At 42.8% G+C, this 24967-nt stretch overlaps 2 protein-coding genes across 23 annotated transcripts; both read left to right on the plus strand.

Annotated features, from left to right (window-relative positions):
- On the plus strand, nt 1-5241 carry LOC123114247 (vegetative cell wall protein gp1). 17 transcript variants are annotated; one of them, XR_006456459.1, is made up of 7 exons: nt 1-1443; nt 1560-1777; nt 1907-2022; nt 2164-2234; nt 4267-4512; nt 4648-4828; nt 4908-5241. XR_006456459.1 is itself a non-coding variant. In XM_044535647.1 (5 exons), the coding sequence occupies exons 1-3, from the start codon at nt 189-191 to the stop codon at nt 2189-2191; spliced, it is 882 nt and encodes a 293-aa protein (XP_044391582.1). In that variant the 5' UTR covers nt 1-188; the 3' UTR covers nt 2192-2234; nt 4267-4828; nt 4908-5241. The 17 variants fall into 17 exon arrangements, 7 of the variants coding, with proteins under 7 accessions (XP_044391582.1, XP_044391585.1, XP_044391581.1 ...); XR_006456462.1 differs by having other exon boundaries at nt 4393-4512; XR_006456461.1 differs by having other exon boundaries at nt 2167-2234.
- A 3119-nt stretch (nt 5242-8360) lies between these two features.
- LOC123114248 (probable ethylene response sensor 1) lies at nt 8361-24742 on the plus strand. 6 transcript variants are annotated; one of them, XM_044535656.1, is made up of 12 exons: nt 8562-8705; nt 8793-9359; nt 10057-10953; nt 11149-11298; nt 11420-12713; nt 13511-13917; nt 14014-14129; nt 15621-15820; nt 17439-17555; nt 19801-19884; nt 22359-23330; nt 24262-24742. In XM_044535656.1, the coding sequence occupies exons 11-12, from the start codon at nt 22437-22439 to the stop codon at nt 24493-24495; spliced, it is 1128 nt and encodes a 375-aa protein (XP_044391591.1). In that variant the 5' UTR covers nt 8562-8705; nt 8793-9359; nt 10057-10953; nt 11149-11298; nt 11420-12713; nt 13511-13917; nt 14014-14129; nt 15621-15820; nt 17439-17555; nt 19801-19884; nt 22359-22436; the 3' UTR covers nt 24496-24742. The 6 variants fall into 6 exon arrangements, with proteins under 6 accessions (XP_044391589.1, XP_044391590.1, XP_044391591.1 ...); XM_044535654.1 differs by lacking the exons at nt 13511-13917; nt 14014-14129; nt 15621-15820; ... (2 more) ...; nt 22359-23330; nt 24262-24742 and having other exon boundaries at nt 8361-8700; nt 11422-11818; XM_044535655.1 differs by lacking the exons at nt 13511-13917; nt 14014-14129; nt 15621-15820; ... (2 more) ...; nt 22359-23330; nt 24262-24742 and having other exon boundaries at nt 8362-8705; nt 11420-11818.
- Nucleotides 24743-24967: the final 225 nt, after the last annotated feature.

Here is a 24967-nt window from a genome sequence, read left to right on the forward strand (position 1 = left end):
CTTCTGGTCGTACGTCGTCGTCACTTTTGGAAAAAAGCCCCTCTATTTTCAAGAATTCAACCCGCAGTCCCTTTTTAAGTTGCTATCTCAGAAAACGTTTCGTTATTACAAAAAGAACCCTGCCGTTTTGAGAATTCAACCCGCGGTCCCCCTGGAAAGAAAAAAAAACCTAGCCACACGAACGACCCATGAACCCCAATCTCATCCACCTCCAGCGCCGCCACGCCCTGCAACGCCGCCGCGCGCCGCCGAACTCCGCCCCGTCGTCGCCCCGCCGGAATCCGCCGGAACTCGACCCGCCGTCGCGCCGCCGCTCAAGCCCAGCTTCTGGATCGGGTCAACGCGGTGGCTCGAGCGGCTGGGGGCGGCGCGGTGGCTCGAGCGAACCAGACCGCTCTGCCTCCCGCAGCTCCATCCTGCCCGAGCTCCCCTCGCCCCCGCAAGCCGCCTCGCCGGCGACCCCACACCTCCGCCGCGCCTCACCGCCGGAGCTCCGGCCGCTCCGCCGCCTCGCCCCTCTCCTCCTTCCTCTCGATCTCCTCTCACCTCTTTCTCTCTTTCTCGCTGAACAGGGACCTCCAGAAGGGCCATGGCGCCACCAGCCCTTAATCTCGCCGGATCCGGCCGCCTGCACGCCAAATCCGCCGGAAATGGATCCGTCCCGTCCAGATCCGGCCGGATCCGACCGGGCCCCGCCATCCTCGTCACTGGAGCACCGCCCCGCTCGACCAACAGCGTCGGCGCTGTCTGTCCCTGCCCGCGTCTGCACGAGGACGACGCTCGTCCCGCTCGCTTGCAGCAATCGCATGGGCCGCCGCCCCAGCCGTCCCGGCATCAAGCCAAGGCCCAGCCCAAGCCACATCTTCTGCCGCTCCATCATTGCCCACCTTGAGATCAGCCCCGACGCCACCACCATCTTCAGATGCGTACGCACACTACTTCCTTCTTCAAATTGCTTCACCACATCATGCTGAATTTGCAAATGGCCGCTCCTTACATGTGTGATCGAGAAGCAAGGTCAAGTATGAGCAGGCTGTCAGCGTGTAGTGGTCGGAGATGCCGTCGCAACTTACATGTCGCAGTCGTCGGCTCCATGCTAAGATTACGAGGCTCTATGGTTGTATCGTGGTGTTCCAGTAGTAAACTTTCAGGCTGGTTAGATAGGGGATGAAGATGATGTATACTACCTAACGGCCATCGAGTAATAAAAGGAGATGGATTGAACTACATGATTTATGCCATGGGAATGATGAAAAATCTTTGAGTGAGGATGTTGAATAATTCAGTCCTGATCAATGGCTTCTCATAAAAGTCTTCCTGCCAGCAAGAGAGCCCTTGCAGATTTACAGCTTTTAGTGTAATTATTACAGAGAAGACATGCTTAGAGGGCCTATAATTTTACTAAGTGAACATGTACTGATCTCTACATGCTTTTTATTAGAGGTAAAGACGATGCATTGCCTATCCAAGTCTCCATACAAATTTGTAGATGCACATGGCGTTTTATCTATCTGGCTAGCGTTTATATTCAAAACTCTTTTGTCCTTATATCTTTTCAGTATCGCTTTCATGTTTTACTAAGATCTGTGCGGAAACAACATGAGCCTTTGCTGCTTGGTCTGGGATGGTGAAGTGGTGGTTGCAGTGGAAATCGTTAAAGGGGGCACCGGTGTCCTCAGTTATACGGTTACAGAATATATGGAGTCATGCCCAACGTTGCAAGGGAGCCTGTAGTGGGAGGCGACAAAGTATTGGCTGTTACCATAGTATCCATAATGTACGTCATTCTTAATATGCATGCAGTTTGTACCTTTGTATTGACCCACCAATTGGCAATATGTTGACGTGCTCGGTAGGACATGAACAGTTGTGTGTCTAACACATTTTCATGATTTTTTTCTGTCAGGAGTTGTGTCAACACCAACCTCAGAGCTGGAATAAGGAGTGCGCATTCGCATTGATGAAACAACTTTCCCATAGCCCGCTGCTACTGCCCACTACCACAATCTTGCATAGATACTTGTGAGTACGTGAGAACATCTGTAGGCTAATAAACAGTACAAACACCAGGCTTAGTTTCGGAGTACATATATTGCATCGACTGGTATGATGTCTGAATATATATCTGACTAGAGCCATCATATGGACAAATAATCTTTGTAGCAGTCTGTTGGATAATTATTGGAGATGATGCACTCTGATGGACAGATATAGAAACCCATTGTTATTTTCAGGTGAAAATCTTGCACATATCTATGTTGAAACCAGCCATTGATGTCCCCAAAATTCACTATACTAAGTACAACAATATATATTGATTGCGGGGGGGGGGGGGGGGGCATTATTTTGATCCTACTTTTCATGGAGAGCATGCCTCTGTATTCATTTACCAAATCTGCTTATGTACAGTTCTTCGCACGTAGTACAGTTATGCCCATAAAATTCAGTTCTTCGATTGGATTATGTAAAATGGGATGATCAACCAAATAACATTGGACCAAGTTGCTTATGTTGAGTGTATCAGTAAGGTAGATGCCTATATTAATTCATACAAAGATCATTACTAATAATGATATGATTGGTAATACATTCATGACTACTCTATGTTGCCTTGACGCATGCAAGCCATGCTATAGAAACTGAAACTTGCAAAACAGAGTGAAGTAAATTACTTTGATTTGTTAGACACAATCTAGATCATCACCAAGAGTCGTCAAAGAACATAGAAAATAGTAAAATTAGTGTTATTTAAATTTGGCCTTATTTTGCTATAAGCAATAAAAATCAAGCATACAATAGTTGTTGGGTGATAATTCTTTGGTATTTCTAAGGCCGGCAGTGGCACGGGAGGTGTCGTTGGCGCCACGGGCTAGACACAAACTTGATTAGATTGCTACTACATTGCTGATCCGTACCTCTAGGAATGTTTTGCTGATCATGTCAACCTGCAGGCTAGCAATTTGAAGAGACAGTTGCACAGATATTGGCATATACAGTCCCGTAGATTCTGCCAGTGAACATATAAAAACAGCATGTCCGTGAATCTAAATAAACTATAGCAGTGAATTGTTGATGATGTATAACCTCATTTGCATCTAGCTTTCATCCAGCATTTTTTATTTATTTTATCCAACATCTTTGTAAGCATCTGTTGGGCCAGCCCAAGTAGACAGAACAATATAACAGTGTAAAAGACACCGTGCTCATATTATGATATGGTGTTAGGTTTACTTGCCTACAAGTTTGGTTCCACTTGGTACGGGCACCATGCTCTGCTATCAGCGTATCTGTAGTATCAGGGTATTGTTACTACCTTGAATGCTGAATTTAAGGCTGACTGATCATGTATTAGTCTGACTCCCTTCTGAATTATACATAAGCAGATTTAGCAGGTCATCCCATGGTTGTCCACTAATCTGGTGTCTGGTCCATCTTCTTACCCTTGCAATTTTAGTATCATCTGTCCAATCTTGCCCTGACTGTGTATAGACTGTTGAATACTTCAAACAATGAGCAATTTGAAGTTCAGAAATATGACAAATATCTAAAAATGGATTCGTTTTTGGAGAAATAACATTGTGTAGAGTGGAAATGCAGAACTATATGTTCCTATTTCACCAACTGGTATTGAATATGTGGTCAATCTTTGTAGAAAAACTACAAAGTCTAAACGTTAGTGTGTGATACATATGGAAAATTGTGATGTCTATTTTTTTGAAATATTTTTACTTTATAAAAAGTTTTAAACAGGGCATAGCATTAGGTTTCATATTTTTGGCCAAGACGCTCCGCGAGGCGATGGCACATGGCCGGCAAGGCTCGTTCTTAAGCGCACCAGCCCGCAATTGAGGCGGCGCCCACGGCGCAGCCGTGGCCTTCGGAACGCACCGCGGGGGCAGTGCTACCGGCCACCAGCGCTGCTCCTCCCAGACGGTGGTGCCTATGGCCATGGTCCACTGGCCCCGGCCGGGCTCCCTGCGGAGGCGTGTGGGTGGCGGCCTCTGACTTGAAGTCTTCTTGAGATTTGTACGTCGATTGCTTGGTCGTCTCTTTGTGCTGTCACTACGTGTACTGAAGATTAGTTACTTCGCTTTGACTTGGAGCGAGGTGCAGTGGTTTCAGGTTGCTGATGCTGATATTTTCATGTGATGTTTGAATGATTGTGTGTCTGACCAAGCGTAGTTGCGCTTCTGACAATGTATTGGCCTTCCTTTGCTGCACCGAAGTTAGTGAATTGTTCACCATGCTTGACTTTGTTCTTAGCAGGGAAATTTGTGGTGATTCGTAATCAAACTTGCAAAGAACATCCTTCTGATTATGTTTGAAGAGGTACGATGGATGGTTGAGCTGAGACCACTGTTTGATATTTGTTTGCCTTTGCTTTGTAACCAGTGAGGGCTGAAGTGAATGAATCTGGAAGTGCTTTAGTGATTAATGCTCTGTCCCAAGTTAAGCATATTCTACTTCCGGTCACTGGCCGCAAGCCTTACCTTTCAGTTCTAATTCCTTGAGGTACCTTTGTGATGCCTTTATTTGTCCATGTCATTATTGTGCCTGCCATATGGAATTTTGAGTTTATCTTTGGTCAGCTTTCTTATCAAATGATAGCCCTTTTTGCTCAAGTTGATTTGATTAAATCATTTTCAGATCACCACAGTTGTGAATATAGCCATTGTTTCAACAGAACAAACCTAAGCTTAGCATGAAAGAGAGTATGAAAGTTCTGATCTCTTCAAAATATGTGAGGGGCCTTGCTACCTTAGTTGTTGCATATGGCATTATAATCAATTTTGTGTAAGTCACATGGAAATCGAAGCTCAAGGCACAGGTAATTTTTTCCGGCTTTTGTTTTTCTTCTTTCCTTGTACTCCTTTAACCTTTTCATGGTTCCTTATTCATTTTGGCAGTTCCCCAGTCCAAACGAGCACTCATCTTTCATGGGTGATTTCTCTACCGCAACTGGACTTGCAACTTTCATGATGATGCTGTTAGGCTGGATTACATTCCAAAGATTTGGTTGGGGGGTGGCTTCCATTATCACCCCCATAGTTTTGTGGTGACTGGCGTTGGTTTCTTTTCTGACTTTCAACAAGTGCAGTTCATTGCCGCAGAGCAGTCTTAGAAGATCCGTGCACATGTAGCCTTATTTCTTATTCCAAATTTCATCATACAAAAAAAATACTCAGTGTAACCTCATTTCTGATGTTTGCGAAAATTAGATTATAAAAATGTTGCATAATGGCACATGAAGCAGGTTACATTTCATTTTTTGCCCGGTGCAACGCACGGGCATTTGTACTAGTATATATATATATATATGCGGTTCTACGTACGAGAAAATCTATCTATATATATGCATAACGTGTACAATTTGTAGTATCGTGAAATACCAGCAAACAAAAAAGAAATTAATGGAAAATAAAGCCAATCCCCCCCCCCCCCCCAAAACATTTAGTACCGGTTGGTGTTACCAACCGGTACTAATGTCCTACGCGCACACGGGTCTGGCTCGTGCCATGTGGTGTCACTTTAGCGCCGGTTCGTGACAAACCGGTACTAAAGGGGGGGGGGACTTTTAGTCCCCACTTTTTAGTGCCGGTTGGCAAACCGGCACTAAAGGCCGCTACGAACCGACACTAAAGGCCGGTTCTGCACTAGTGGTAAAGTGTGAGTTAGTAAACAATAACTTATGTGAATCATGAAATAACGAAACATTATTAACTTCTTGACTCCTTACTACTTGAGCTACTATATGTAACTATCTTAACAATATCATAATCACATTGCCCACTTTTTCAATTAGGGAATACCCAAGGATTATGCTCTCAATCATTTTCCATGTGAAGATACAAGTATCACACTTCAACTTCCTCAGAAGAACAAGAATTGGAAGTTTCGGTATTCACATATTAGGGATGGAACAAGATAACAACAATTCATAACTTGACAGCTTCCGGGTTCTTTACTATCTTAAAGAACTCAAAAGCCATCAAGTTATGCATAGCTCTCTTCTTTCATCTGAGCAACCCCCTGTGTGCTTGATATGCACATTGTTTGACTTGGACATTAAGCTCATGTTTTTCTTTGTTGCTCGAAATTTATGCTCGTCAGATATTTATGTCAGATACTTATGCAGCATGTTAGTAGTTTTGTTATAATTTTTGTAGTAGCTCTTTAATTATGTTCACCTCCACCCCCTCCCCTCACCTCCTCGGCACATGTTGGTTTTTTTCCTTTGATTTGGAACCAAATTGTAATTAATTATGTCGCCTCTATATTAACAAATCAAATCATAACTTGCAATTAGCACTTACCAATTGATAATCCAAGTGCAAGGAATTGTCGTAGCACTTTTCAAAGATGGAGGTGGTAATTATGGAGTATCGAACCAACAAGGAGATAAAGGTAGGATTGGTATTCTCTTAGGTGATATCTCTCACTGATACGATCCTACATACACTAAGTGTTTGCTTTACCTAGAAAATAAAACATAAGTACTTTGCTGGTATGAAATGCTAGCTTTGCAAGATAATGAAGACTCGTAAATAAATGTTAGTTGCTGATTTGTTAAGAAACAGTAAAGTAAAGTTAGCGAGTGTGGAAAAGTTGTGGTAGGATGTGCGGAATTGTCCCTAGGCAATTGGATATGAAACTAAAGTGATAATCATCTATTGCAGTTTTATATGCAGGAGAGGCATATGCTAACATTTAGAGAAATTCATGTGCAAAAATAAAAAACATTGGAAGAGGGCAACATAAGGACTCTTCCATTGTTAAAGAAGGGGTAAAGAATGAAGGCGGTTGAGGTAAATTTGGATCTCTTAGCTACATCTATACTTATTTTTTGCAATTGATTTCCATTTTCATGATCCCTTCTTCCCTTACTGGCCAACAAGCACAAACTGATGGCAAGGTCTGTAGAAGCCAAGAAGTTCGGCAAAGGAAATAAAACAAGTTGTAGATGCAAAATCAAGTAGAAAGTAGAGAAAGACTACTAAAGGCCATCTAAATGTTGTCAACGAAAAGAAGGCAAAGAAGTGTCCGCCTTTAATGCTTTCACTCTTTATATTTGAACGTGGTGTCCTTTGTTGTCGTACTCCATGACGGAGCCAAAGGGGGCGTTTGGAGGGGAGCACGAGCATCCCCCCCCCCCCAGATTGAAAATTTTGTACATATACCCCTTGAAATTTATGTGTAAACATCAAACAATTTCTACTTTGCCCCTTGAAGGTTTAGTAACTTGTATTTGCACCCCCCCCCCCCCCCCCCGCGTCATTCCTGCCTTCGTCCCTGGTGGTACTGACTTTGTGTTTTCCTTTGTGATCTCTCATACTTTGTGTAACCTGTCTAAATGATGGTTAGTCATGCTAATATTATGTGTGAATGATACTTTTGATATTTGCGACTTCTTGTTGTTAGTGAGTTATTTGTTGGCCATATGATTTTCCTATGTAATCCTACAATCTCATCGTGTACATGCTCTATATCAAGTTTGTACCACATGACGATTCCATGGCAAGTTTGCCAATGGGACATCGTCATTTCGCATGGCAGGCTTGGGCATAGACAATCAAATTTGAGCACTGCACAAACAGGCCATCCAAATCCAGTGAAGAAGAGCCCTCTGAAGCCCTTCAAGGCAGGTGGACAACTAGAAGACCCCGAGCGGAATCTTCTACTCTTCGCTCGTCATAGAGTGCATCCGTATCAAATTACACATAGACGATCTTTGTGGGCCCATCAAAACAGGACAGTGATTGTCGAACAAACAGATACCGTGGGCATGGCTCGGTTGTTTTTTCCTTGGGTTTTCTGCTTTTTTTTCTCTGCCGGTTCTACCGGTTTTCTTTCCACATTTTTTCTTTACCGATGATCTCTGTTAGGATAAGCCAGGTTGAAGCCACTCTCAGGGGCACCTCTCATGCTGATCCTGCCCATGCTCAAGCGACAAAATTGTTGGGGTCAAAGTCGTGGTTGCTCGTCATGGAGACATGGATAAAAACGAGGCTTCATTGCTTTATTTTTGTGAACGTTGTTTAAATGCAGAAACATATTTTAAATTAACGAGCATTTGGAAAAAAATGACAGACTCATTTATTTCAAAGCCTTTGGTTTTCTGCGGGGAACGGCTCGAAAACCTAACAAAAAACCAAAAGGTTTTCAAACCGGTTTTTCTAGGAACCTAGGTCACATTTTTTTTTACTCACCGAAGAGCGTAGCTGCGAGATCGCTATCGGGCCCGGTCCATTGCGGGACAATTCGTGTCGCTCTTCGTGATTTCACAAAAATAATAATAATAAAATTTGAACAGGACGCATCCACCCCTGTTGGAATCGATGGCGTCGTCTCCACGCTCGGCGACCGGAGTGGATGCCGCTCGCTTCCTCCGTCCGTCCGTCCCTGTCCATGTCATGGCCGCCTCCGGCGATGGAGATCAACAAGTTCGGTTCGGTAGAATTCGATTCGTTTTAAAAAAGAAAGAAGAATCAACAAGTCTCGGCCCAACGTTGGCCCAAGAGAGGCGGGGAGGCAGGCAATCCTCCGTATATATGAGCGGCGCTAGAGATAAAAAAAAAAGAAACTCGCTAGGGTTCGTCCGTCCGTTCTCAGAGCAGAGCAGAGCAGAGGTGAGAGCCCAGACCTCGGCCGCCGCCCTCTTCCTCTTCTTCTCCGCAAACCACCCATAATCCTCCTCCTCCGGTAAGGTAAGCACGTTTCAATCCATCTCGGATTCGGCTTCGTTTGTTCGCGTCTATCTCTCTGACGCGGGGGTGAATTTGATTGAATTTCAGGAGGATATACTCTGGCGCCCGGGCCAGATCTTTAAATTTCCGCGGGAGGGCTGCTGTGCTGCACGTTCCTCCGTTTACCCCTATCTGTCTAACGCGGAGGCGAATTTGAATTTCAGGACCAGTCCGCCTTGCTCTGGCTGACGCCAGACCTTCCTTCTTCTTCTTCTTCTTCTTCTTCTCTTCATGCGAGTAGTGCTGTTTATAATTTTATTTATACCACCGGATCAATAGCAGCAGCAGCACAAGTAGAGGATCCAACCTCCCGAGTGCAAGCCGACTCGGTTTTGCTCCGGTGTACGGATAACTTATCTTCTTTTTCTTGTGGAACAATAATAAGTGTATAATAATCCGATTAGGACCCCTTTCCGACTGGGAGTGGGCTTTGCTGCTCCCGGTGCAGCGCTAAGTTATTATAAATAGTGGCAGAGTAAGGACGAGGATTGGCCTGTGATAATCGAGCCTCCACGCTCGCCTCAAAGATTTCGTTCAAAGCATCGTCGGCTTTCAGCTTCCTCACACTCCATGGAGGCCATAAATAACGGTTTCAGCGACAATTCCCGCAGCCAAGTAAGTTCCCTCCCTTCTTGTTCGCCATGCCTCTATTCATATTTTTGTTCTTATATATAATATTCCACTGTACGTACAATGCCAAGAGCTGTATCTTCAACTCAACTCATACACTACTATATAATACTACAGTATAACTCTCGACAGTTATTGTAGCACTCCATGTAAATGTTAAGTTGTTTGTCTAGCCTGTTATCAGCCAAATTACCTATAATTTACGTGGTTTTGACAGAGTGAAGTAGTGAATAAACAGAGTCTTCGTTTTGTTTTTGCCACCTTGTAAAACTACGAACCTGGCCATAATTTTTCTTTCGGAGCATTTACATGATCGTGCCGGAAGGAGAACAGAAAGCAATGATGACAAAAAAACACACACCGATCTGAAGAGATGTCTCTATTTGTTCTGACGATATAAATCTCCAGTTTACATCTTCCTGTTGTAGCCAGAGGCAGTCATGGGAATGCTTTTCATTTTCTTCTTTTGCGCAACTCCTGCAACCATTCACTTGAAAGCTTTTCGACGATTATTAAGTTTTGTGTGGATTGATGCATACTTTTCATTATAAAGTTTGCAAGTGTTGGAGGGCGACAATTAGCAGGATTTCTTTATATGGCTACGGAGGTTGTACCTAGAACCATACACAGAAGACTGCACATTGCTGGCAGCTGAATAATGGATGCTTGATTTATGTTGCAGCAACTGGATGACGAAGATATGCTCAGCACCCTCACTGATGATATCTTACTGTCAATCTTGGGGAGAGTCAGTTCAGTTGTGGCTACAAGGACAAGTGTGCTCTCTACACGGTGGAGGCATCTGCCTTGGTTGCTGCCTGAACTCAGCATCGATGTCAAGGATTTCCTATCTGCTCCGTGTGCTGAACCTATTGAGGCAAATGATATGGAACAAACTATGGCGTCTTTAACCAAAGCAACCAGGAGTTTGTTGGATAAACAACAGAGAGAATCCAGTATCTCAAGTTTGCACCTTGACCTCTATTTGATCAGCAATTTCCTTTGTGAAGTTGGCCAACTGATAGGTGATGCAATCGACAATGGTTTGTTGAAAGATTTGGATCTCACCGTTCTTGATGAGATGGAGCCTCTCGACTGTAGCGAGGAAGAGCTGCAACAGCGAGCACAAGACATAGATGCTTTTTTCACTGCCTACCCTAGTGTGCTCCTCTGCCTCACAAAGCTCTCTCTAAAAAATGTAGGCTTTGACAAATTGGACATGCACCATCTCCTGTTTGACTGCTGCAAGCAACTGACGCATCTAACTCTTCATCATTGTGATACCGGTTCCTTCTCTCTCTTTAAAATCGATGCACCGGGCTCAAGACTCCGTGTTCTAGAAATCGAGAAGTGTCGCTTTCTGAAAATCGACCTGGTGTGCCTCCCAAAATTAGAGAAGTTCTTATGGGAGACCTGGGTATCTCAGGTTGCCCCATTGACCTTTGGTTTTGTCCCATCTCTTGGGGAATTAGAACTCTCAAGTGCTTCGAATTGTCAGCAACGCTTATTTAGATTAAGTGAGCTTCTACACGGAGTAAGAGGCATACATACTCTCACATTGGATTTCCAAGGAGAAACCGTAAGTACTTCTTTATTTTCGTTAAATGGTACTTTATTTGGTATTCATCATGTCGTCATTGATATGGAAGTTATATCATGGATGTGTTTATGTATGATAGAGAACAAACATAGCTGTAAATTCTTTGATAGTCTCATTTCTGTGCTTGCAAACTATCAATACTTATTTTGTTTGTTTATTTAATGTTGTGATCAGCTTTGGTTGCAACCTGAAATGGAGGAACTCTGCACCGCATTCAGCAAGCTAAGGAAGCTGTTCATACGTGGTATATTTGTTGAATTTGACATTTTATGGATGACAGCTTTTCTTGTAGCAGCACCATCTATCGAAATGTTGCATATTGAGGTGATGTCTTTGTCCATATTTATTTTCTTGTCCACATTTGGAGCTTTAGTTTTACACAAATTTGAGCGGAAAGTTCTTTAAAACTTGGATTCACTCTAATGAATTGGTCACACACACACAGAGGTATGGGAACATACATGCGATGTGGGCGAGGCCAGGCTTGCTACCTACCATGAAAGAAGGAATCCTCAATGGGAAATGCACTTGGACAGGAGCTCCGACAACATGCTTCTGAAAGAGCTTGAATTCGCTGGATTTAAATCACTTGAACAACAGTTTACATTTATTAGATCCATATTGGAGCGATCTCCCAACTTGCAGAAGATAGTTCTGAGAGATGAGGAGCAGTGCGATGATTGCGATGCCCTTAAGGTACCTCGTCCTTCGAGATTTCCTATGAAGAAAGATGAGCAAGAAATGGTGGTTAAGCGGATTAGAGATGGCATGTTCTCGCCAGATATGTTTTTTACAAATATGATAAGTTGTAAGTTGTAAGAGAAATAACAGTTTGTATACTCCATGTCCTGTTGCTTTAATATTCCTCGTTGCCTGACGGCTGAGCATCTCAGATTAGGTTTCGACTCTGCACATCTTTTGATGTTATCAAAAGGTAAGCTCGAGAGTTGATTTTTATACAAACTTTGGTAAATGTATCATATTACCAAAATATTTTGCTTGCCAATATTTGGCATGGCCTATTGCTTCTTGCTTTTCCTAGTTGCTAACACTAATAACTAGGAGTTCATCTTCCAGATGGTAAGAGCACTTAGATGAATGTAGTCATATCAATAATATTTTTTATGAGAAGTTTAATATATATCATTGAATTGACATGCCAAATCTCCGCGTGATAGATTAGTACTTGGTTATCCTACTATATGGATCCTATATAATTTGTATATGTATTAACCTCTTCCTGGGAAAGACCTACATGTGTAATGGTTTGAACTTTGAACAAAATAGCGGCATGTAGATAGTCAAATGTGTCTTATTCCGATGGTGAAATTAAATCTGCTTTTTTTACATGCCCTTTTATCACTCCAAATGGTGAATCAAATTTACCTATTCATGACCAGATTTTCAAAAATTTGTGTAAAAACAATAATTGCTGTATCTAGTTTTTTTTTTTGCCATCATGTGACCCTTTACGTCTTGCTTTTGCTTCTCTAATTTTGCTGTATTCATGTCTTTTCCTCTGCTGTAAGCTGCAACTGACTAATTTGCAGTTTATGTTGTTTACTGGGAAAAGTCAAATACGTGTTGCGACCTGTTCTGCCATATGGATGTCAGGCTACATCTAGCTTTTGTGGTTTTATTGGTGCTGCAGATGCAGTCATTTTGAGTGGTTATGGGGTGTAACTCACCCTAAAAAAACATGGAATACTAGGCCACGGCTGACACTGCTATAAAGAAGGGTAACTCTGCTTTTACTAGCTTAGCTCTTAACAAGCAAGAGATTCAATACATGATTCTCTTTTAAAGCTGCTATGCCTCCTTGAAAATGAGCAAGTAAAAAAAAACTTGCACATACCTCTTTCGCTTGAAACAAATCAGTTGGAGTTGGAGGACAAGATCAACCTTTTTGTCTTTTGGTTGCTTGATGGTGTTTGAGTATGTGTGGGCTGACAGGGGTATCATAGACATGTAGTTGACAGTTATGTATGTACTTTCTTGTGTGTTATATACTCAGCATGTCCCAGTTCACCAGTTGTAACTTTTATCCTACAACTGGTTTAGTTACCCCCACATGCCGAATCAGTAACCACACCGGGTTGAAACATTTTCCCTACATCTGGTGTAGTTATTCCGACATGCCTAATCTCATGACTTAGAGAGTTGGTAGTGCTAGTATGTGAGATCACCTAGTTGTATATGAGACATGGGTGTAAATGCATTGGTTTGTAAGATCAATTTTCCGTATATGTTTGAACATAAAAAGGAGTATGTCCAAAAGTATGCATGCCACCTAAAGGATAGTAGCAATATACTACGTAGGTGGTTTAACATACTTCGTACCATGGCCCCGTACTCCACGATGTGCTTTATACTCTATGTTGTAATAGTTGGCATGTGGGAGTAGCTACACCTGGTTGTAGGAAAAATGTTTTTTACAGATGTATACATATTTCAAATCTTACTAATCCTTGTTATGTTCTTCCCTATGTAAGTAAACATATTTCAAGTCTTGATGATTCTTATTACGTTTTTTCAGGTGATGCACTGTAAGATCCTAAAACTGAGGATCTCATTTAATAAGTCAGAGCTAAATGCTGTGATAATGTCCTTCAGGGATTATCCATTGTCATCAGCAGTATTGATACACTCAAAGGTATTGTTGGCCATTGTTTTTTAACTCTATGATTCTGTCTCTCACAAGTTATAACCATGCATCACGATGGTATAGAAGCACCACTTTTATAACTGTGCAGCTGCTCCACACCCCAGATGTGGGTCATCAAACGGCACATAGGATCCTTCACGCATCAGATCCTTTAAGGTCGTTGCAGGAAATTGAATTCCGCAGTATAGTTTCTTCGCTATCAAGAATGAGGGTCAGTGCTATATGTGGATCCCGTTTAAACCTTCAGCTATGCACATAAGTAATGACAATTAAATAATGTGAGTCTGTAAATGTTTTGTTCTAAAGGAAGTTCGTTTGAACTACTTCCACTGTTCCAGATGTAGATTATTAACAACAGTTTTTTGATTGTACAGCTTGACGAGTTAATCAAAGATGAAATCATAGTTAATAAGTGAAGGGTGCAGCCTGGCAAGTCATTAATGGCTTTGCACGGTGCTTTGATTAATATCGGGGATTTTGATCTCTATTTGTATGTTTTGCCATACTTCCTGGATGATGGTGTTTTTGATTATTTACTTCGTTTCCTCACCTTGATGAGCTGACCTTGAATATGCCATTTGTGTTATGCCCAATGTGGATTTTAATCAGAGTATCCTGGTCACATTATTCACCTTGTTACTTAAATCATAAGTTCTAGTGGATTTTGCTGATTTAGTTTGCTGCTAAACAAATCTGTAATGCTATCATTTTAAGAACCGAGTAGATGTAAGTTGTGATAATCCTCTTATGCCTAATTTATGTTCTTCATCCGAGTGGATCTAACTTTGCTGACACACTCATCGATGCATCAACCTTCTGCACGAAAATCATAGTTGTTATCAGCCTTCTATGTTGTATGACCTGGAATTCTGCTATTGTTCAGTACTTAACTTTGCTGCATACTTGTTTTCTTGCCGGTTACTGATCTAATTGCAAATATTGACACATTGGTGAACTTATGTGACGGTATTTCAATCATAATACATTGCTGTTGGTGGTTGTACATTCCATGATATTCTAATTCATATTACCGCTGATGTTCTCCATAATTTCGTAGAATTCACCAAGTGCATAAATAAGCGGGTGCTCCTATAATGCATTTATTAGGTAGTAATTAAGTTTGTATACTTACCCTCTGTAGATTAAATGATTAATTTGGAGGGGGGGCCACATTATATGTGTGGCTGATCTCATTCCTAACTAAGATTCATATGATTCTTGACTGATGTTTCTTTATCTGGAAAGACGAAATAGGTCCTTAGTTGAGACCTAGTACATTTTTACAGGAATAGTATTTTCAGACCTCAAAAGATTCTGAAAATATTTATGTGTAAATATAATTCTGTATATACATATGGCTTTTCATCAATATATCTTCTCATCCATGGTGTATACAAAAAGACAATACACTGATAACAAAATTCAATTAGTCAACTTTTGCCTTTTTTTAAACCAAATGCTTGACTTTTTTAGCATACAAATCAACAAATGATTTATTAAAATTCTACTCGTACGAAGAAACCGTCTATGTGTGCTGTAGATATTTTTTTTGGAAGTTTTGAAACTTTTTATCATTTTCTATTTTTGAAAACACTGGACTTCAAGTGACCCAGGAGCTAACATTGCCTCATTCGTCTTTAAAATTAGAATTTGTGTTCGATCCTTGGTTCTTCCCAAAAAGTTGTTCTGCGTGTATTAAGAAGTCACGGTACAATACAAAAATAATCCTGATGTTTATACTGATCATTCATTCTTACTGCATGGATTGTATACGTTCCTAGATGTTATGATCTGCACAAGATGTTTTACCAACACTAACTATATCCGTAGAATCTGTCAATTTGTTGCAGCTAATGTGTAGATTTCTGCTTTTCATTCTAATACCTGTCGAAATTGTTATTGCCTTTTCATTTATCATTTGGTGGCTGTAATTATGGCAAATCGTCTAAAATGCTGATTTTTGGTGTTGCTCATTCAACAGATGGAGTGACCAATCGTCTTAAATCTTTGTCAATCACTCTCGAGGGTCGAGGCCGATAGATCAGATATGATCTACAGTGCCAAGGATAAGATTCAAGACAAGGAGCATATCCCTTCATGCCAGTAGAGATACATATTTGGATATAGGATGCTGGAGGGCTGCAGCACCGTGAAGGACAACATTATTCTGCGTCCTCCAAGGTATGCATATTAATGTTAGCGTCAAGACGCCAGGTGGCAAAATTGTGACTAGGTTGAGAGCTCAGATACTGAAAAATGTGAAGAAGATTTTCGATGCGACATGTCTTCAACAAGATATGCAACAAGTCGGCATTCCGAATAAGGGCTTGTTTGTTTGCTCGGGATCCCTGCCCTTTCCCTGGGGTCAGAAGCCCGCATATGGATTTAACCCTGGGAACCATCTCAGCAGGAGCATGCCGCCCAATCTATGTGGCTTCTGCACCGTTTCCACCCTCCATGGGGCTCCGCTGCCACCTTATGATGCCTCCGCCGCCCATCTAGACTGCTAGGATTTGATCTCTGATCATTCTTCGCATAACTGAATGTCCTTTGGCTCCTTCAACTAGCGCTTACTACTCTTTAGATCCTTCAGGAATCATTACTCTTCGTTTATGGACATTGGTTAGCTTTTTGCACAATTTGTTGAGATTATTATGACCCGGGCAATCTGAATTTCTGAAAAGAAAAACCATTGACGGCCAAATTGCTTGCGGTTCTGGATCCCTAGCTCACGATTGACGGTGGCGATTAGTCCTTTCTCCAGTTAACCTTGCAGCTGCCACGTGCAAGCTCTTTATCCTGTTCCTAGAGGAAATGGTGCCGCACCCTATCCACCTCTATGAGGATGGGAGAGGGAAGGTGGGCATGGCGCTTAACACTGACCAGATGAGCACCCTATGGCCGCCAAGGGAGCGTAGCCTTCCCTTCCAGCCCGTTAGTTCAGACTTTATGCGATCAATAAAGAATTGCAAGTGCACCATTCGGATACGCGATAGCGTGATCGGCGAACCTAGGTATGTCATGGGTAATGTAGATCTCCACCCCCAAACTCAGCAAGCACCTTGTCTAGGTTGATATCGTCACAGCGGATGGGGGCCACCGTCGATTTCTGTAGGTTGATGTGCAGCCCTGTTGCCCACCTGCCAGAATTTAGGATTGACAATGGCAAACTGATCTCGAATCTCTTGGGGTTTGCGAAGATAATGGCGTTGTTGGCATAGAGGCTCACGCACAGCTTGACCGTCTTGTCCGTCAGCGATGGCCAAGATAATCCCATGTAACGGGTCGCTTGTGGGGATAAATAGGAAAAGGCGACACAGGTCGTCCTGTTGCATCCCACACTTATGGAACACCTTCTTGGCTGCGATCCCATTGAGCAAGAACGTTGAGGAAGAGGTTGACAGGGGCAACTAACATGATTAATAAGGAGGTACACCATGCAAACGCACACATGATCATGCCGGCGAGCACAACCAATAACCCAAGGGAGTCGCCGTCAATCACTGAACCACAAAATCCTACATAAGATAACTACTCCTAACTCAAACCGGCTGAAGGCTGACCGCTGTTGAAACTAATGGGTTGAGCTAACATGATTAACTACTTGGCCACCGGGCCCTCATCTTCGACAGCCTCGAGGGGATGAAGGACAAGGTAACCGCCTCTCGCACAGATTCATGGATCTCGGCCGCCAGTGACGCGTGCGATGGGTTTGCTTGCTCCCTGCTGTGTTTTGCGCGATTTGACGGGTTCCTTCTGCGTTTGATTTCTGGTCGCCTTTGGGCGCTGCTCCGTGCAGGTCTACCTCGAGGGGACTCACATCGTCATCCTTTGGTTTGAGAGGCGATCATCTACGACGTCTGCCCACGACCCAACCTCATGGAGAGCACTTCCGGGGAGATGTGATCTGCATATGGTAACTTTCTCCTGTCTCAATCCCTCCTCACCTAGCACAGATGCGTGATTTACTGCTTACCTGCGTGTGAAATGCCGAAATCCATGTTTGGACTGACCAAGGGGTCTGCTTTGGCATTCTGCAAGTGTAAGGGGTCTGGACACATCTCTGAAGTGTTTACCAATTTGGATAGGTGGGTGGGGTCTGGTACATGTAAGGGGTTTGCCATTATCATTTCGGAGTGTCCAGTGTCTAGTTGACAGTTATGTATGTACGTGTGGGCAGACGGGGGTAGACTTGTAGTTTGACAGTTATGTATGTACTTCTGCGTTATACACTCAGCATGTAGGAGTAAGCATAAACCTTTTTCCTACTCCCACATGCTGAATCTTAGGCAGTAACAACACCTGGTTGAAACATTTTTCCTACACCCAGGGGTAGTTATTCCAACATGCCTAATCTCATAACCTAGAGAGTTTGTATCGCTAGTATGTAAGATCATTTAAGACAATTAGCTGATGCTGCACAAGTTATATAATTGTGACTATGTGAATTTGTTACTGGTCATGCACCTCTTTTCCAAAGTACTCCCTCCGTCCCAAAATAAGTGTCTCAACTTTGTACTTACTTTGCTTATTTTGGGACGGAGGGAGTAGCATTTACCCTGCTACTCCTTGCATATATTTGATAAGTCTTGATAATTTGGACAGATGAGAATTGGTCTTCGTGTTCTTACACAACCCATGCCAGAGAGACTACCAACCATGTACAGGACCGTGGGGGATAACTATAATGATAGAGTGTTGCCTTCAATCATTCATGAAACACTCAAAGCTGTGGTTGCCCAATACAATGTCAGTCAGCTAATCACACAGAGAGAGGCACAGCTTCATCATGTTTGCTGTGTGTACATGATTTCCATCAGAGGCGGACCACGAAAAAAAATTAAGGTGGGGCGAAGTCTCACTAGAATTTTTTTATGCGAATCAAAGGAGTTGATGCACACTAACAATGCTCAATACAAACCAATAACCAAATACAATGAAAATGTGGACATAGAAAAACAATCTAAAACATATCAATAATGAAGCTTTTAATGGCGTCTAGAAGACCCAGGCAATGGTAGTGGCCTACCCTCCTTCTGAAAATATTCCTTAATTTTATCAAGATCAATACTTTTGAAGATCTCTCGCTCAATGTAACACACCATCAAGTCATTAAGCCAACCATCAGACATCTTGCTGCGCAACTCAGCCTTGATGATTTTCATTGATGAGAAAGCTCTTTCAACGGTTGCCGTCGCTGCCGGTAGTAGCAATGCCAACTCAATGAGGCGATAAACAGCGGGAAAGATAACATGCCTTTCAAGTTCAACCATTTTTTTAGCTAGGCTTGCAATATCATGACAAGCTCTAAAGTCTTCAATTCTTCCCATATGGATAATGAATAGCTCTAGGTTATCAACTATATGGTCATGTTCATAATCTGAGAAATCCTCATGATAAATCTCTATGAATCTAGCAAGCTTATTCACATTAAATTTAAGGCTTCAAGCTGCTGTTAAATTTTGCTACAAATCTGCTGGACTACCTCCCAAAGCTCCACGCCGACGCTGGAGCAAACGTCGTCACAACGACGGAGCCCGAGGACACAGGTCCACCACGAGGATGCCGTCGCCGCCACGCCATCCTTGCTTGAACAGACTGATTTCCAGATCCATCCCCAACCATAGGACCGATGGCCTCGTCAGGAAAGGATCCGAAGAATATTTATTCAGCGCCGTCATCGTCTTTGCTTCGGCGGCGACGATGAACAACCTAAAAACCTAGACTACGGATGAGTAAAAACGATCCACACACGTGGATCCGGCGACCCCCCTCACCACCGACGACCGAAGTCGCCGGCGGAGGGGAGCCGCCGGAGAACGGCGTTGGAAGATCGGCCCCTGGCGGCGGCTAGGGTTGCAGCCGCCAGGTACGAGAGGAAAACAGCCTCGAGAGATGCCGTGTATTCGTTGGTTTGCCTTTTCTAGTACTAGCGATCAATGGACAACGCACCCTCTGTATCGATGCATACGTATAAAAATATTTTTTCTCAAAATTAAGGTATGGCAGGCGCCATACCCTGCCCACCGGGGAGGTCCGCCAGTGTTTTCCATGCTATATAGTACTAGATAATAGCTGGTCTTACTTGAAACTTAACAGTTGAAGTGATTACCAGTCTCAGCTTTGGTAAAGAGTTCACTCATGCCATTGAAACTAAACAGGTTGCTGCGCAGGAAGCTGAGTGTGCCAAATTCATTTGTTAGAAGGCTGAGCAAGACAAGAGAAGTGCAATTATCAGGGCACAGGTAAACAAAACAGGAAATTGATATTTTCCTTTCACACGACTTCACCTACTTCTCATGTTGATGGTTCCAATCATAGTTACTGGAGGCATAGTGTCAGTATTCTGTCTTTAAAGCTTCATCGTATATTTCATTGCACAGGCACATTCCATTTGTTGAGTTTATGACACATGGTTTCCATACGACTTCACCTTTTTGTGGTGTCCATAGTTTCAGATTTTCAGTGGAGGCATATTGCTAGTGTTGTTTATGCCTTCATGTCTTCATATATGTCAGTATGTCACTGCATTTGCTCGGTTCGGGAGCACTTGAGCCTGACTCTAGTAGTTCTGTACATTTCATGATTGCCATGTCCATAGTTAAGTTTTAGAATTTCAGTGGTACGTAACATAGTTTCGGACTTTTTCAGTGGTATGTTCGTATGGCTGAACATAGTTTGAGACTTCCAGTGGTACGTTCATACTTCATACTGACTGAATATAGTTTCAGACTTGTTGGTATGTTTCATCTTACTCACCATAGTTTCAGATTTACCATTTTCTATGTTCATAGATTTGTATCTTCATAGATTTGTAAATTTCCTTGCATTTGCTGAGTCTGGTTGCATTTGAGCCTAACACTGGATGTCTAGTACATTTCACTTGTTGAGTTTTAGAGCACCTGATCCAAATACGCACGTACAAAGTTAGCACCAACCTTGCTTGATCAAATCCGCTAGGATGTGTTAGTCAACTAACGATCAGCCGATTGATTCTAGACAGAAACAACACACGCATTTGTTTAGGCTTTAATGAATTCATTCATTCACTGGTACGTTGATTACAAAGGACAGACAGCAAGCCCTCCAGCCCACCACTCAATTGGTAGCCAAGGCCCATAATGAAAGAGACATGGTTCAGCACGTTGGCCTAGCCCACGATCGCATCCTCTCCGTTTCTTCTTCCTCCTAGCGACGAACAGATGCAGCTGCATCCACGGATGAACTGGACATGGCCGGCAATGTGTACCTATATGAACTTTTTCTGCCAAAAATCAAGGTAGTGCGTCCGCCCCACCTTGCCCTGCGGGGTCCTCTGCGAGTGCGTGAAACAAAAGAAATTTCTTGCCAATACCTATATATTTTTAATAGAGGTTAGACTCTACAAGGAGGCAGGGCCAAGATACCCAGAGAAATAGGGGGAAAGTAAAATACCTCTTTATCAATAAAAATCTATAGATATGTATAAATACAAAGCCACTTTGTTTTGTATATGTACAAGCTGAAGAAACAAATACAACGACACTGCACTTTATCTGTATATATGTTGACGAAACAATTACAGACACTTTATCCCTATATATACACCAGTGAAACTTTTAGAAATGCACTTTATCGCTGAATAAACGAATAAAAAGGCACTTTATTTATATGTACGTTGTAGAAAGATATACAAAGACACTTTCTTTGTACATATGCTAAAGAAACAAATATAAAGGCACTTTGTTTGTACATATGCTAAAGAAAACAAATACAAAAAGGCACTTTATTTGTACATATCCTGAAGAAACAAATACAAAGGCGCTTTATTTGTACATATGCTGAAGAAACAAATACAAAGGAACTTTATTTTGTATATAACGTGAAGAAACAAGTACAAAGGCACGTCAACTCCGGTGCTCAGCCCACAAGCAGGTATCACCACCTCCTCCTCTGCCCAGTCTCTACTACTGCAGACAGTACAGTGAAATTGGTTCAAAAGGTAAGTAAATTAAGGTGATTGATTATCATAAAGTGAAAGATGAAACCTTACATTTTTTGAAGTAAGTAGATATAGAGGTGGAGATAGAGAGATATAGATAGAGATATATAGATAGTGTTATTATAGATATAGATATAGATATAGGTGTAGATATAGATATCGATATAGATGGCTAGGCACTCTTCATTTGTATATAAGCGGAAGAAAGTAATATGTGTGTTGTCTTCTGGGCTGGTTCTGGTTCGTCGCCCTTTTGCCAACCTCTCCTTCCCTCCCTCCTTCCTTTACCCCCTCTCCATCTAGCTGCCGTCGCCACGCCACCGCCCTGCCGCACCCAACACCAACTCCGGTGCTCGCCCCACAAGCAGGTACCATGTTCTTCTTGTCCTCGTCTCTACTACTGCAGACAGTGCAGTCTCTCTTGCTCCATGCTGCATCCATCGACCATGGTTTAGGTCTGGCAGCGATCTCTCTCATGGGTTACCCAGATCTGAAAACCAGGCTGCAGCCGCGATCCCGGAAATATTTGACATGCTAAGCTTACTCGCGACTTTATGTTCATATCTCTGCTCAACGGGTATCAGTTCATACACCTACCACATACTACCTTGGAAGTACCTGAATTTATGTTCTTTATACTTGTTTTTCTTCAATTAATGAATCTGACTTGCTTGATTACTCAAAAATTCTAGTACCTTATTCTCACACTCGGACTGATTTTCGATTAATCTTCTTCAGGGAACAAGTACAGGCCAGGAAGACAAGTAAACAACAACGACACTCTATAGTTAGGCATCCAGGCTCCAGATTAACTAAATGGAGGGCTGTGCCTGCATCGAGCAGTTCCGGCGAACTGACGAGCTCCTCATCAAGTACCAGTACATCTCGGACTTCTTCATAGCCCTCGCCTACTTCTCCATCCCACTCGAGCTGATCTACTTCGCCAAGAAGTCGGCATCCTTCCCCTACAGATGGATGCTCCTCCAGTTCAGCGCCTTCATTGTCCTCTGCGGGGCCACCCACCTCATAAACCTCTGGACCTTCACCAAGCACACCCAGACCGTCGACATCGTCATGACGGTAACCAAGGTCACCACGGCCGTCGTTTCCTGCGCGACGGCCCTCACGCTCATCCATATCATACCTGATTTGTTGGGTGTCAAGACGAGGGAGTTGTTCCTCAAGAAGAAGGCCGACGAGCTCGACAGGGAGATGAGCCTCATGCGGTCGCAGGAGGACACCGGGAGGCATGTCAGGATGCTCATCCATGAGATCAGGAGCACGCTTGACAGGCACACCATCCTCAAGACTACTCTGGTTGAGCTCGGGAGGACGCTGGGTCTGGAGGAATGTGCTTTCTGGATGCCGTCGAGGAGCGGTTCGAGCCTTGAGCTAACTCATACCATGCGCCACCACATCCCCACGGGCTCTTCTGTGGAGATTAATCTCCCTGTTGTCAACCAAGTCTTAAGTACCAACCGTGCGATCATAGTGCCACATACTTCTCCTTTGGCGAGGATCCACCCTGTTCAAGGGCGGCATGTCCCACCCGAGGTGGCTGCTGTGAGAGTTCCTCTGCTGCATCTTTCAAACTTTCATCCCGAGCTTTTGGCGAAAAGCTACACAATTATGGTTTTGATGCTCCCATCTGATAGTGTGAGGAAATGGCTTGCTCATGAACTCGAGCTCATCGAGGTCGTCGCCAATCAGGTTGCTACTACACTTTCCCCTGATTTTCTTAAGAGCACCATTTGTCTTGTTGATTAAAAAAACATCTCCATAGCAGAATAATCAATAATATAAAGTTTGTTCACAGCTGCACGATGAATAATTGATATGTGAAAATTGCAAATAACAAGAAATAGCTATCTATACACCGGTGTAGTGCATGAAACCATATGCAAGTCTAGAACACTTTGTACACATCTTCAATGAATTGGAATGTAGGTTAGCTTGCTCCCTGCGATAACCATGTTTGTTGGTTAGGTATATGGTGTTATTTCATAATTTGCTTAGAGTATACTCCCTCCGTTCCTAAATGTAAGTCTTTGTAGAGATTTCACTGTAAACCGCGTACAGATGTATATGGATGCATTTTAAGTTTAGATTCATTCATTTTGCTCTATATGTAGTCCACCTAGTGGAATCTCTATAGAGACTTATATTTAGGAACGGAGGGAGTATATCATATATGTTCAATTTCTGACACAGGTTAAGTCAAGCATAAGTTATTTCCTTAGCTTGGGTACTGTAAGCTTAAATTTATTTATGATTACATAAATTAGCACTGTGTCCGAGCTACACATCAGTAAAAAGAGGAAAGGAATGCAACAGTACAATATTAGGAAAGATGTGTAGTTAATATTTTTTTCTGATGAACATAAATCAACCTTCTCTGTAGTCATTCTTTTTCTGTTTTTCAGTCGAAAACCCATGTTAAAGATGTGTAGTTCTAACAGTGTTCTTTTAAATGAAACTGGGCGTTGCCTTTCTATCTGAAAAAAAGGTAAGTCCTAGAAAAGGACATTCACAAAAACTTACCTATATATTTGATATACATGGTGTACTAGCATTCCACATGGGTTAAAAGAACTAGCATTCTACAATCTCTTACTGAGATCATATATGGTACTCTCTTCAGGTAGCTGTTGCCCTCTCTCAAGCGGAAATTCTTGAAGAATCAATGCGAGCACGTGATCTACTGACGGAGCAAAATGTCGCCCTGGATTTAGCTCTGCGGGAGGCTGAAATGGCAATACATGCTCGCAATGTCAACAGGGTGGGGGTTGAACTTGTGGGGCCTGAGGACGCAGACAACGTCGCTACCATCAACTCATCTGCTTCTGCAGCCAAGGTGCACAACACCGAGCCATGATCGACGCGTCTACCCCAACTTCGCCCGACACTGAGATGCGTCACTTCTACCCACCAAGAAGTACGCCTTGATCCAAATCGTACTCTCTAGTTGCCTTTGCTTGCACCCTATAGGTGCCCCAAAGGCCCAAACCGTTTCCTTTGCTGCTGCTGCGACAGCACTATCTATCTGAACCTATGTAGTTTAAATTTGGCCCTGCTGTGTGCAATCTATCTGGATTTGTGCTAAGTTATGCTATTTATCTAAACGTGTGCTTACCTTATGGTGCATCTCGGTGCCGATGGCGAACACAATGCTATCCTTGATCCCTTGGTATGTTCGTGAAAACTGCAAACAGCAAGAAATAGCTAGCTATACACTCCCGTAGTGCATGGAACCATATGCAAGTCTAGAACACTTTTGGACATCTTCAATGGAATGGACATAATCAACCTCTAGTTTTTCCTTTTCTGTGTTTCAGTCGAAAAGCCAT

Source organism: Triticum aestivum, chromosome 5B (assembly GCF_018294505.1).
Source record: "Triticum aestivum cultivar Chinese Spring chromosome 5B, IWGSC CS RefSeq v2.1, whole genome shotgun sequence".
NCBI lineage: Eukaryota > Viridiplantae > Streptophyta > Magnoliopsida > Poales > Poaceae > Triticum > Triticum aestivum.